Source organism: Somniosus microcephalus, chromosome 2, assembly GCF_052327205.1.
Source record: "Somniosus microcephalus isolate GS21.2 chromosome 2, FLI_Smic_1.0, whole genome shotgun sequence".
Lineage (NCBI taxonomy): Eukaryota > Metazoa > Chordata > Chondrichthyes > Squaliformes > Somniosidae > Somniosus > Somniosus microcephalus.
The window spans coordinates 381,407,332-381,419,857 of NC_140988.1; the positions used below are offsets into that span (position 1 = coordinate 381,407,332).

The window sequence follows — 12,526 nt, forward strand, 5'->3', positions numbered from 1 at the left end:
CTGATAAATCACTGATTTCCACATTGCCGCAAAGTGGACACCAGTTGCTTTTACATGGTGGTTGGTGTGGTGTAAGGCTGTAAGCCTCCGGTGTGTGGGATCTTCCTGATCGCTGACCTCAGCCAATCCACCCTTTACCTTGGGCTCACTGTCTGCTGCTTGTCGGGAGGCCCGAACACCCAACCAACCCCAACATAAAAGCAGCTATAGAGGTTAAGTGTGTGTGAGATACTGGTGTTAGCTGCATTTGGAAATCGCGGAAGACAAGTGACACTTGTTAATCTTTTAAGGCATTCTCATCATTAATATTCATGAACAAAGTTAATCCGTATTCACTGGAGATCTCAGAGTAGGTCATTTAGTGCTACTGCATCACCTGCTGTTACCGAACCCCAAAACTAGGAGCCCACAAACCCTCGCTAACTCCATGGCTTTACAAGGAATGACACCATACCTCAGCTGAGGAGGGCATCTTCAGTTCCTCAAGGCTCACATCCCACTGCACCCAGTGCTGCTGCGCAACAATTCCTTTTTAGACGCAGATTATTGTTCTTCTTTTTGTACCTTCACGCTCTGGCAGCTGTGGCTCAGTGGGCAGCAGTCTCGCCTGAGTCAGAAGGCTGTGGACTCAAGTCCCACTCCAGAGACTTGAGCACAAAAATCTAGGCTGACACTCCTGGTGCAGTACTGAGGGAGCGCTGCAGTGTTGGAGGTGCCGTCTTTCGGATGAGGCGTTAAAGCAATGCCCCGTCTGCTCTCTCAGAAGAGATGGAGAGATCTCCCTGGTGGCCTGGCCAATATTTATCCCTCAATCTACATCACTAAAACAGATGATCTAAGAACATAGGAGCAGGAGTCGGCCATTCGGCCCCTCGAGCCTGCTCCGCCATTCAATAAGATCATGGCTGATCATCGACCTCAACTCCACTTTCCCGCCTGATCCCCATATCCCTAGATTCCCCTAGAGTCCAAAAATCTATCGATCTCAGCCTTGAATATACTCAAAGACTCAGCATTCACAGCCTGATGTAAGAAAAAGGAGACTTACCATCAAGTAACTTTAAAGTAAGCTTTAAGTAACTTATAAACACACTATATACACAAGAGAGGTCTTTACCATGCCTCTGGTAGAAGCCTCTTACAATACTGAACAGACCAGTATTTATACCAGTCCAACAGGAAGTGACATATGACAGGAAGTGAGGTATGTACACAGTTCATAGTTCACAGGAAGTGATGACATAACTTCCTGGAAGTTATCATTTTTATCACACAGCCCTCTGGGGCAGAGAATTCCAAAGATTCACAACCCTCTGAGTGAAGAAATTCCTCCTCATCTCAGTCTTAAATGGCCGACCCCTTATCCTGAGACTATGCCCCCTAGTTCTAGACACTCCAGCCAGGGGGAAACAACCTCTCAGTATCTACCCTGTCAATCCCCCTCAGAATCTTATATGTTTCAATGAGATCACCTCTCATTCTTCTAAACTCCAGAGAGTATCGGCCCATTCTACACAATCTCTCCTCATAGGACAACCCTCTCACCCCAGGAATCAACCTAGTGAACCTTCGTTGCACCGCCTCCAAGGCAAGTATATCCTTCCTGAGATAAGGAGACCAAAACTCTGATCATTATCACATTGCTGTTTGTGGGAGCTTGGTGTGCACAAAATGGCTGCCACGTTTCTTACATTTTAACAGTGACTACACTTCAAAAGTACTTCATTGGCTGTGAACGCTTTGGGACGTCCTGAGGTTGTGAAAGGCGCTATAGAAGTGCAAGTCTTTCTTTTTTCTCTCTTCCCTTGCAGAGCAGTGTGATGTAGTGGAATTTTCACAAGCTGATCAACAGGCTGACGGGCTGGGTTGTGAGTGCTCCTTCCATAGCCGTAACCATCTTTATATCAGCCGATAGGTTGGTTAGTCCTATCCGGCAGGAGGGTTTTATGAACTGTAGGGGGAGGGGTTACCGAGAGACACTGTGAGGGAGCTGGATTAACATCAGTAGAGATACAGTCAGTAACACAGGGCACTGAGGGAGAGGGGTTACTGAGTGACAGTGTGAGGGAGCTGGATTAACATCAGTAGAGATACAGTCAGTAACACAGGGCACTGGGGTAGGGGTCACTGAGTGACAGTGTGAGGGAGCTGGATTAACATCAGTAGAGATACAGTCAGTGACACAGGGCGCTGGGGGAGAGGGGTTACTGAGTGACAGTGAGAGAGAGCTGGGTTAACATCAGTAGAGATACAGTCAGTAACACAGGGCGCTGGGGGAGAGGGGTTACTGAGTGACAGTGTGAGGGAGCTGGATTAACATCAGTAGAGATACAGTCAGTGACATACGGCACTGGGGTAGGGGTCACTGAGTGACAGTGTGAGGGAGCTGGATTAACATCAGTAGAGATACAGTCAGTGACACAGGGCGCTGGGGGAGAGGGGTTACTGAGTGACAGTGTGAGGGAGTTGGATTCACATCAGTAGAGATACAGTCAGTAACACAGGGCGCTGGGGGAGAGGGGTTACTGAGTGACAGTGTGAGGGAGCTGGATTAACATCAGTAGAGATACAGTCAGTGACATACGGCACTGGGGTAGGGGTTACTGAGTGACAGTGTGAGGGAGCTGGATTAACATCAGTAGAGATACAGTCAGTGACACAGGGCGCTGGGGGAGAGGGGTTACTGAGTGACAGTGTGAGGGAGTTGGATTCACATCAGTAGAGATACAGTCAGTGACATACGGCACTGGGGTAGGGGTTACTGAGTGACAGTGTGAGGGAGCTGGATTAACATCAGTAGAGATACAGTCAGTAACACAGTGTGCTGGGGGAGAGGGGTTACTGAGTGACAGTGTGAGGGAGCTGGATTAACATCAGTAGAGATACAGTCAGTGACACAGGGCGCTGGGGGAGAGGGGTTACTGAGTGACAGTGTGAGGGAGCTGGGTTAACTGGGCAGCACGGTGGCATAGTGGTTAGCACTGTTGCCTCACAGCGCCAGGGACCCGGGTGACTGTCTGTGTGGAGTTTGCACATTCTCCCCGTGTTTGCGTGGGTTTTCTCCAGGTGCTCCGGTTTCCTCCCACAGTCCAAAGATGTGCGGGTTAGATTGATTGGCCATGATAAAAAAATTGGCCCTTAGTCTTAGGGGGGATTAAATACGTGGGGTTACGGGGATAGGGCTTGGGTGGGATGGCTGTTGGTGTAGGGACCAGGTGCTAGGGTTTGGATGATCAGCCATGATCTCGTTGAATGGCAGAGCAGGCTCGAAGGGCCGAATGGCCTACTCCTGCTCCTATCTTCTATGTTTCTATGTAACATCAGTAGAGATACAGTCAGTAACACAGGGCGCTGGGGGAGAGGGGTTACTGAGTGACAGTGTGAGGGAGCTGGATTAACATCAGTAGAGATACAGTCAGTAACACAGGGCGCTGGGGAGAGGGGTTACTGAGTGACAGTGTGAGAGAGCTGAATTAACATCAGTAGAGATACAGTCAGTGACACAGGGCGCTGGGGGAGTGGTTACTGAGTGACAGTGTGAGGGAGCTGGATTAACATCAGTAGAGATACAGTCAGTAACACAGGGTGCTGGGGGAGGGGTTACTGAGTGACAGTGTGAGGGAGCTGGATTAACATCAGTAGAGATACTGTCAGTAACACAGGGCACTGGGGGAGAGGGGTTACTGAGTGACCGTGTGAGGGAGCTGGATTAACATCAGGAGAGATACAGTCAGTAACACAGGGAGCTGGGGGAGAGGGGTTACTGAGTGACCGTGTGAGGGAGCTGGATTAACATCAGGAGAGATACAGTCAGTAACACAGGGAGCTGGGGGAGAGGGGTTACTGAGTGACAGTGTGAGGGAGCTGGATTAACATCAGGAGAGATACAGTCAGTAACACAGGGCGCTGGGGGAGAGGGGTTACTGAGTGACAGTGTGAGAGAGCTGGATTAACATCAGTAGAGATACAGTCAGTAACACAGGGTGCTGGGGGAGAGGGATTACTGAGTGACAGTGTGAGGGAGCTGGATTAACCGCTCAGTGTCGGTGTGAGGAGCGATGGGTCTCTCGGTGTCGGTGTGAGGAGCGATGGGTCTCTCAGTGTCGGTGTGAGGAGCGATGGGTCTCTCAGTGTCGGTGTGAGGAGCGATGGGTCTCTCGGTGTGTGTGAGGAGCGATGGGTCTCTGTCGGTGTGAGGAGCGATGGGTCTCTCAGTGTCGGTGTGAGGAGCGATGGGTCTCTCAGTGTCGGTGTGAGGAGCGATGGGTCTCTCAGTGTCGGTGTGAGGAGCGATGTGTCTCTGTGTCGGTGTGAGGAGCGATGGGTCTCTCAGTGTCGGTGTGAGGAGCGATGGGTCTCTCAGTGTCGGTGTGAGGAGCGATGGGTCTCTCAGTGTGTGTGAGGAGCGATGGGTCTCTCAGTGTCGGTGTGAGGAGCGATGGGTCTCTCAGTGTGTGTGAGGAGCGATGGGTCTCTCAGTGTCGGTGTGAGGAGCGATGGGTCTCTCAGTGTCGGTGTGAGGAGCGATGGGTCTCTCAGTGTGTGTGAGGAGCGATGGGTCTCTCAGTGTCGGTGTGAGGAGCGATGGGTCTCTGTGTCGGTGTGAGGAGCGATGGGTCTCTCAGTGTCGGTGTGAGGAGCGATGGGTCTCTCAGTGTCGGTGTGAGGAGCGATGGGTCTCTCAGTGTCGGTGTGAGGAGCGATGGGTCTCTCGGTGTCGGTGTGAGGAGCGATGGGTCTCTCAGTGTCGGTGTGAGGAGCGATGGGTCTCTCAGTGTCGGTGTGAGGAGCGATGGGTCTCTCAGTGTCGGTGTGAGGAGCGATGGGTCTCTCAGTGTCGGTGTGAGGAGCGTTGGGTCTCTCAGTGTCGGTGTGAGGAGCGATGGGTCTCTCAGTGTCGGTGTGAGGAGCGATGGGTCTCTCAGTGTCGGTGTGAGGAGCGATGGGTCTCAGTGTCGGTGTGAGGAGCGATGGGTCTCAGTGTCGGTGTGAGGAGCGATGGGTCTCTCAGTGTCGGTGTGAGGAGCGATGGGTCTCTCAGTGTCGGTGTGAGGAGCGATGGGTCTCTCAGTGTCGGTGTGAGGAGCGATGGGTCTCTCGGTGTCGGTGTGAGGAGCGATGGGTCTCTGTGTCGGTGTGAGGAGCGATGGGTCTCTCAGTGTCGGTGTGAGGAGCGATGGGTCTCTCAGTGTCGGTGTGAGGAGCGATGGGTCTCTCAGTGTCGGTGTGAGGAGCGATGGGTCTCTCAGTGTCGGTGTGAGGAGCGATGGGTCTCTCAGTGTCGGTGTGAGGAGCGATGGGTCTCTCAGTGTCGGTGTGAGGAGCGATGGGTCTCTCGGTGTCGGTGTGAGGAGCGATGGGTCTCTGTGTCGGTGTGAGGAGCGATGGGTCTCTGTGTCGGTGTGAGGAGCGATGGGTCTCTCAGTGTCGGTGTGAGGAGCGATGGGTCTCTCAGTGTCGGTGTGAGGAGAGATGGGCCTCTCAGTGTCGGTGTGAGGAGCGATGGGTCTCTCAGTGTCGGTGTGAGGAGCGATGGGTCTCTCAGTGTCGGTGTGAGGAGCGATGGGTCTCTCAGTGTCGGTGTGAGGAGCGATGGGTCTCTCAGTGTCGGTGTGAGGAGCGATGGGTCTCTCAGTGTCGGTGTGAGGAGCGATGGGTCTCTCAGTGTCGGTGTGAGGAGCGATGGGTCTCTGTGTCGGTGTGAGGAGCGATGGGTCTCTCAGTGTCGGTGTGAGGAGCGATGGGTCTCTCAGTGTCGGTGTGAGGAGCGATGGGTCTCTCAGTGTCGGTGTGAGGAGCGATGGGTCTCTCAGTGTCGGTGTGAGGAGCGATGGGTCTCTCAGTGTCGGTGTGAGGAGCGATGGGTCTCTGTCGGTGTGAGGAGCGATGGGTCTCTCAGTGTCGGTGTGAGGAGTGATGGGTCTCTCAGTGTCGGTGTGAGGAGCGATGGGTCTCTCAGTGTCGGTGTGAGGAGCGATGGGTCTCTCAGTGTCGGTGTGAGGAGCGATGGGTCTCTGTGTCGGTGTGAGGAGCGATGGGTCTCTCAGTGTCGGTGTGAGGAGCGATGGGTCTCTCAGTGTCGGTGTGAGGAGCGATGGGTCTCTCAGTGTCGGTGTGAGGAGCGATGGGTCTCTGTGTCGGTGTGAGGAGCGATGGGTCTCCGTGTCGGTGTGAGGAGAGATGGGCCTCCTCATGTGCTGTAAAGCTCTGATACTCTATTGGGTGCTGGCTGACAGAAATTGCAACTGGGCGGTGCGAGTGAGTTGACCAACACACAGAGGTGATGCTGATCCGAGTAAACTTGTAGCCTGGAAGGTGCTGTCAGTCATGCACTATGGCATAAGAAACATTGAGAGCGATGGTTGGATAAACAGACAAGGATGTCAGTGTAACTAAACATTCTGCCTGACTGTCTGCTTCTCCCCTCTGCCTCTTTCCCCTCCCTTCTCTCCTGAAGCTGACAATTTGTGCGGCGCTGTGGTTCCGCCCCCTTTGGCCCCAGTGGTTCCTCTTAGTGGCCGAGTGGGGACAGTGAGCGTCGGTGGGGCTCTGGCACACGGTGAGCACCAGGCTCTCAGTAGACAGGCTGCTGGCTCTGAGGGCTGCTGGCTATTTTCCGGGTTGACACGTACGACACACGTCAGATGTGCAAAGTGAGCTTGAGGAAGTCCACTTGACACGTCTAGGCTTCTTCACATATTCGCCATCACAGGAACCAACTGTTGTTGAACACCAAGCTTAATGAACAGTCCAATCAGATAATTCAAGATTAGGCACAAGACTAGGACACTTTTTTTAAAGAAGTAAGGCCACTGGAATCGGAGAAATCTTCCTAGTTCAACAGACTTTAGTTCTCCAACTGTGCGAGGCTTACAAGGGCACATTTGTTCTCTTCTCCTTAGAGTAGAGAAGGTTAAGGGGAGATTAACCAGAAAGGTACCAGGGATGAGGGACTTCAGTGACGTGGAGAGACTGGAGAAGCTGGGATTGTTCTCCTTAGAGTAGAAGAGTAGAGAAGGTTAAGGGGAGATTAACCAGAAAGGTACCAGGGATGAGGGACTTCAGTTACGTGGAGAGACTGAAGAAGCTGGGATTGTTCTCCTTAGAGCAGAGAAGGTTAAGGGGGAGATTGACCTGAATGGTACCAGGGGATGAGGGACTTCAGTCACGTGGAGAGACTGGAGAAGCTGGGATTGTTCTCCTTAGAGCAGAGAAGGTTAAGGGGAGATTGACCAGAATGTTACCAGGGATGAGGGACTTCAGTTATGTGGAGAGACTGGAGAAGCTGGGATTGTTCTCCTTAGAGCAGAGAAGATTAAGGGGAGATTGACCAGAATGGTACCAGGGGATGAGGGACTTCAGTGACGTGGAGAGACTGGAGAAGCTGGGATTGTTCTCCTTAGAGCAGAGAAGGTTAAGGGGAGATTGACCAGAATGATACCAGGGATGAGGGACTTCAGTGACGTGGAGAGACTGGAGAAGCTGGGATTGTTCCCTTTAGAGCAGAGAAGGTTAAGGGGAGATTGACCAGAATGATACCAGGGATGAGGGACTTCAGTCACGTGGAGAGACTGGAGAAGCTGGGATTGTTCCCCTTAGAGTAGAGAAGATTAAGGGGAGATTGACCAGAATGTTACCAGGGATGAAGGACTTCAGTTATGTGGAGAGACTGGAGAAGCTGGGATTGTTCTCCTTAGAGCAGAGAAGGTTAAGGGGAGATTGGCCAGAAAGGTACCAGGGATGAGGGACTTCAGTGATGTGGAGAGACTGGAGAAGCTGGGATTGTTCTCCTTAGAGCAGAGAAGGTTAAGGGGAGATTAACCAGAAAGGTACCAGGGATGAGGGACTTCAGTCACGTGGAGAGACTGGAGAAGCTGGGATTGTTCTCCTTAGAGCAGAGAAGATTAAGGGGAGATTGACCAGAATGGTACCAGGGGATGAGGGACTTCAGTGACGTGGAGAGACTGGAGAAGCTGGGATTGTTCTCCTTAGAGCAGAGAAGGTTAAGGGGAGATTGACCAGAATGATACCAGGGATGAGGGACTTCAGTGACGTGGAGAGACTGGAGAAGCTGGGATTGTTCCCTTTAGAGCAGAGAAGGTTAAGGGGAGATTGACCAGAATGATACCAGGGATGAGGGACTTCAGTGATGTGGAGAGACTGGAGAAGCTGGGATTGTTCCCTTTAGAGCAGAGAAGGTTAAGGGGAGATTGACCAGAATGATACCAGGGATGAGGGACTTCAGTCACGTGGAGAGACTGGAGAAGCTGGGATTGTTCCCCTTAGAGTAGAGAAGATTAAGGGGAGATTGACCAGAATGTTACCAGGGATGAAGGACTTCAGTTATGTGGAGAGACTGGAGAAGCTGGGATTGTTCTCCTTAGAGCAGAGAAGGTTAAGGGGAGATTGGCCAGAAAGGTACCAGGGATGAGGGACTTCAGTGATGTGGAGAGACTGGAGAAGCTGGGATTGTTCTCCTTAGAGCAGAGAAGGTTAAGGGGAGATTAACCAGAAAGGTACCAGGGATGAGGGACTTCAGTCACGTGGAGAGACTGGAGAAGCTGGGATTGTTCTCCTTAGAGCAGAGAAGGTTACGGGGAGATTGGCCAGAATGGTACCAGGGATGAGGGACTTCAGTCACGTGGAGAGACTGGAGAAGCTGGGATTGTTCCCTTTAGAGCAGAGAAGGTTAAGGGGAGATTGACCAGAATGATACCAGGGATGAGGGACTTCAGTCACGTGGAGAGACTGGAGAAGCTGGGATTGTTCCCCTTAGAGTAGAGAAGGTTAAGGGGAGATTGGCCAGAATGGTACCAGGGGATGAGGGACTTCAGTCACGTGGAGAGACTGGAGAAGCTGGGATTGTTCCCCTTAGAGCAGAGAAGGTTAAGGGGAGATTAACCAGAAAGGTACCAGGGATGAGGGACTTCAGTTACGTGGAGAGACTGGAGAAGCTGAGATTGTTCTCCTTAGAGTAGAGAAGGTTAAGGGGAGATTAACCAGAAAGGTACCAGGGATGAGGGACTTCAGTCACGTGGAGAGACTGGAGAAGCTGGGATTGTTCCCCTTAGAGTAGAGAAGGTTAAGGGGAGATTTAATAGAGGTGTTCAAACTCTGATAGAGTAAATAGGGAGAAACTGTTTGCTCTGGCAGGAGGGTCAGTAGCCAGGGGACACAGATTTAAGGTAAGGCAAAAGAGCCAGAGGGGAGATGAGGAAAAAAATGTTTACACAGCGAGTTGTTGTGATCTGGAATGCACTGCCTGAAAGGGCGGTGGAAGCAGATTCACTCGTAACTTTCAAAAAGGGAATTTGATAAATACTTGAAGGGGAAAAAATGACAGGGCTATGGGGAAAGAGTGGGGGAGTGGGACTAATGGGATCGCTCTTTGAACGAGCCGGCACAGGTACGGTTAGTCCTTCTGTGCTGTCGGATTCTATGATTGATTACCCACCCTTAGTTGCTGATGAAGGTTGGTCATATCAATCGTTTGTACTGGAGGAGCTCGGGGCCACACTGCGCTCTCTGCTGAGTCAAGAATTGAACCTAAAATGGATCCTGGCGAGACTCCGTCAGTAACTTGGTTGGTTATGCAGTTTGTTTTTTTAACGTGATTTTCAGGCAACAGTAATTTAGTTAAACCAGTGAAAATAGAGAAGGAATCATCTCTTTCTGCAAATATTGCCCGATTATCGGCAATCATAGGTCATTATTAACGGATTTTCTCTTCACTTCTCCAGCAGCTCCTGCTGCCCGAGGTATCACAGATCCTCACAGCCCCTTATTGTAAAAGACACTTTTGCCGGATGTCGCTGTCTTGATTTCTGGTTCCAGTTTCGAAGTTTCAATCTACAAAATAAAAATGAAAGAGATTAGGACTCAACAGTGTCACTCTTATTGCCGCATACTAGTTACTCCCCTCCTCTCCCCAATGCACTGACTCTTGCTGGGCGACAGGTTCGACGTGCCCTCCGATACCTCACCAAGTGGCCTTTCTTCAGAGCCTGCACAGCGAACATCAGCAGCCTATTTGGCTGTGAAGGCCATTGTAATCGAGCCCAATACTGTCCTCATCTGAGGCCTACACGTGGGTCACAGTGAACTAATCTGGCGCAGGATCTCTGCCTGAGATTCTGCTTCCTACCAGGGGTACTGAGCTAATATTAGCACCCCAACCATGGTCTCCATAGAGAACAATCAGGTTTATAGAACAGCAAGAGACCTTTCAGCCCAATCTGACTATGCTGGCTCCCTAAATAAGAACTCCAAAAATAATCCCACTGCCCCCGTCCTCTCCCCATAGCCCTGTATCAATCCCAAACAAATCTCATTGCCCCACTCTAGATTAGCAATGGAGAGGAGCAAGGAACAATCTAGAGTGGAACTTCTAAACTGGAATAGGGCTAACTTCAATGGGATGCGAAAGGATCTAGCCAGGGTAAAATGGAACCAAAGACTGACAGGAAAAACTGTAACGGAACAATGGGAGATCTTTAAGGAGGAGATGTTCCAAGTACAGGCTAGGTACATTCCAACAAGAGGGAAGGGTAAGGGAACCAAAGCAAGGGCTCCTTGGATGACGAGGGAGATAGAGAAGATGATGAAACAAAAAAAAGAGGGTGTATGATCAGCCATGATCTCACTGAATGGCGGAGCAGGCTCGAAGGGCCGAATGGCCTACTCCTGTTCCTATCTCTATGTATGTCAGGTGAATTCTTCAAGGGAGAACCAGACCAAATACAATAAGTTGAGAGGGGAAGTGAAGAAGAAAATAAGATTGGCAAAGAGAGAATATGAGAGTAGAATGGCGGTTAACATAAAAGGGAACCCAAAAAATTATCTACCGGCATGTAAACAGTAAGCAGGTAGTAAGAGGCGGGGTGGGGCCTATTAGGGACAAAGGTGGTGATATATGCCTAGAGGCGCAAGGCAAGGCTAGAATACTCAATGAGTACTTTGTATCGGTGTTTATTAAGGAGGTGGATGCTGACAAAATATCAATAGAAGTGGAAAAGGTAGAAGCAATGGAAGGGATGAAAACTGATAGACAGGATGTACTAGAAAGGCTGGGTATGCTTAAAGTGGATAAGTCGCTTGGTCCAGATGGCTTTCATCCCAAGTTGCTAAGGGAACTGGGGGAGGTGATAGCGGAAGGGCTTGCCATAATTTTCCAATCTTCCCTAGATGCGGGGGAGGTGCCTGAGGATTGGAAAGTGGCAAATGTGACACCATTGTTCAAGAAAGGGTGTAAGAACAATCCTAGTAACTACAGGTCGGTTAGTTTAACATCAGTGGTGGGTAAAGTTTTAGAAACAATAATCAAGGAAAAAATTAATGGGCACTTGGAGAGGTTTAAACTAATTAAGGAGAGCCAACACGGATTTGTAAAAGGCAGATCGTGTTTGATTAATCTAATTGAAATTTTTGATGAAGTAACAGGGAGGATTGATGAAGGGAATGCAATGGATGTTGTCTACATGGATTTTTGGAAGGCGTTCAACAAAGTACCACAGAGAAGGCTACAAGGACAGGTTGGAGAAGCTGGATTTGTTTTCATTAGAGCAAAGGAGGTTGAGGGGTGATTTGATAGGTGTACAAGATTATGTACCAGGACCTCAAACCCGGCACTAAGCTCATGGTCTACAGAGCAGCAGTGATACCCGCCCTGCTGTATGCCTCAGAGACATGGACCATGTACAGCAGGCACCTCAAAGCACTGGAGAGGTACCACCAACGCTGCCTCCGCAAGATCCTGCAAATCCATTGGCAGGATAGGCGCACCAACGTCATTGTTCTTGCTCAGGTCAACATCCCCAGCATCGAAGCTTTGACCACGCTCAATCAGCTCCGATGGACGGGTCACATTGTCCGCATGCCCGATACAAGACTCCCAAAACAAGCGCTCTACTCGGGGCTCCTGCACGGCAAGACAGCCCCAGGTGGGCAGAGGAAACGCTTCAAGGACACCCACAAAGCCTCCTTGAAAAAGTGTAACATCCCCACCGACACCTGGGAATCCCTGGCCCAAGACCGCACAAAGTGGAGGAGAAGTATCCAGGAAGGCGCCGAACACCTCGAGTCTCTTCGCCGGGAGCAAGCGGAAGCCAAGCGCAGGCAGCGCAAGGAGCGCACATCAACCCAAGCACCCCACCCACCCGCCCCCTTCAACCAGCGTCTGCCCTACCTGTGACAGAGACTGTAGGTCCTGCATTGGACTCATCAGTCACCTGAGAACTCATTTTTAGTGTGGAAGCAAGTCATCCTCGGTTCCGAGGGACTGCCTAAGAAGAAGAAAAGATAATGACGGGTTTGGATAGGCTAGACGGGGGAAGGCTGTTCCCATTAGTTGATGGTACAAGGCCGTAAGGTTTTAGGCAAGAGATACAGGGGGGATGTGAGGAAAAACTTTTTCACGCAGCGAGTGGTGAGGACCTGGAACTCGCTGCCGACGGAAGTGGTGGAAGCGGAGACACTCGGGCCTAGAAATTCATTAAGGCGCTGCCAGCTTTGCGGCCAGTTACCGCCT

General features: G+C 50.9%; 1 protein-coding gene across 1 annotated transcript in view; it reads right to left on the reverse strand.

The window, feature by feature from the left end:
* Positions 1 to 5,811: 5,811 nt before the first annotated feature.
* The window catches only part of LOC147123789 (sideroflexin-5-like), a 262,042-nt gene continuing 255,327 nt past the window's right edge, over positions 5,812 to 12,526 (reverse strand). Inside the window, exon 14 of the mRNA XM_085976043.1 lies at positions 5,812 to 9,849. Within this exon, the coding sequence (XP_085832169.1) occupies positions 9,772 to 9,849 (78 nt within the window). The 3' untranslated portion in view covers positions 5,812 to 9,771. The remainder of the gene's footprint in view (positions 9,850 to 12,526) is intronic.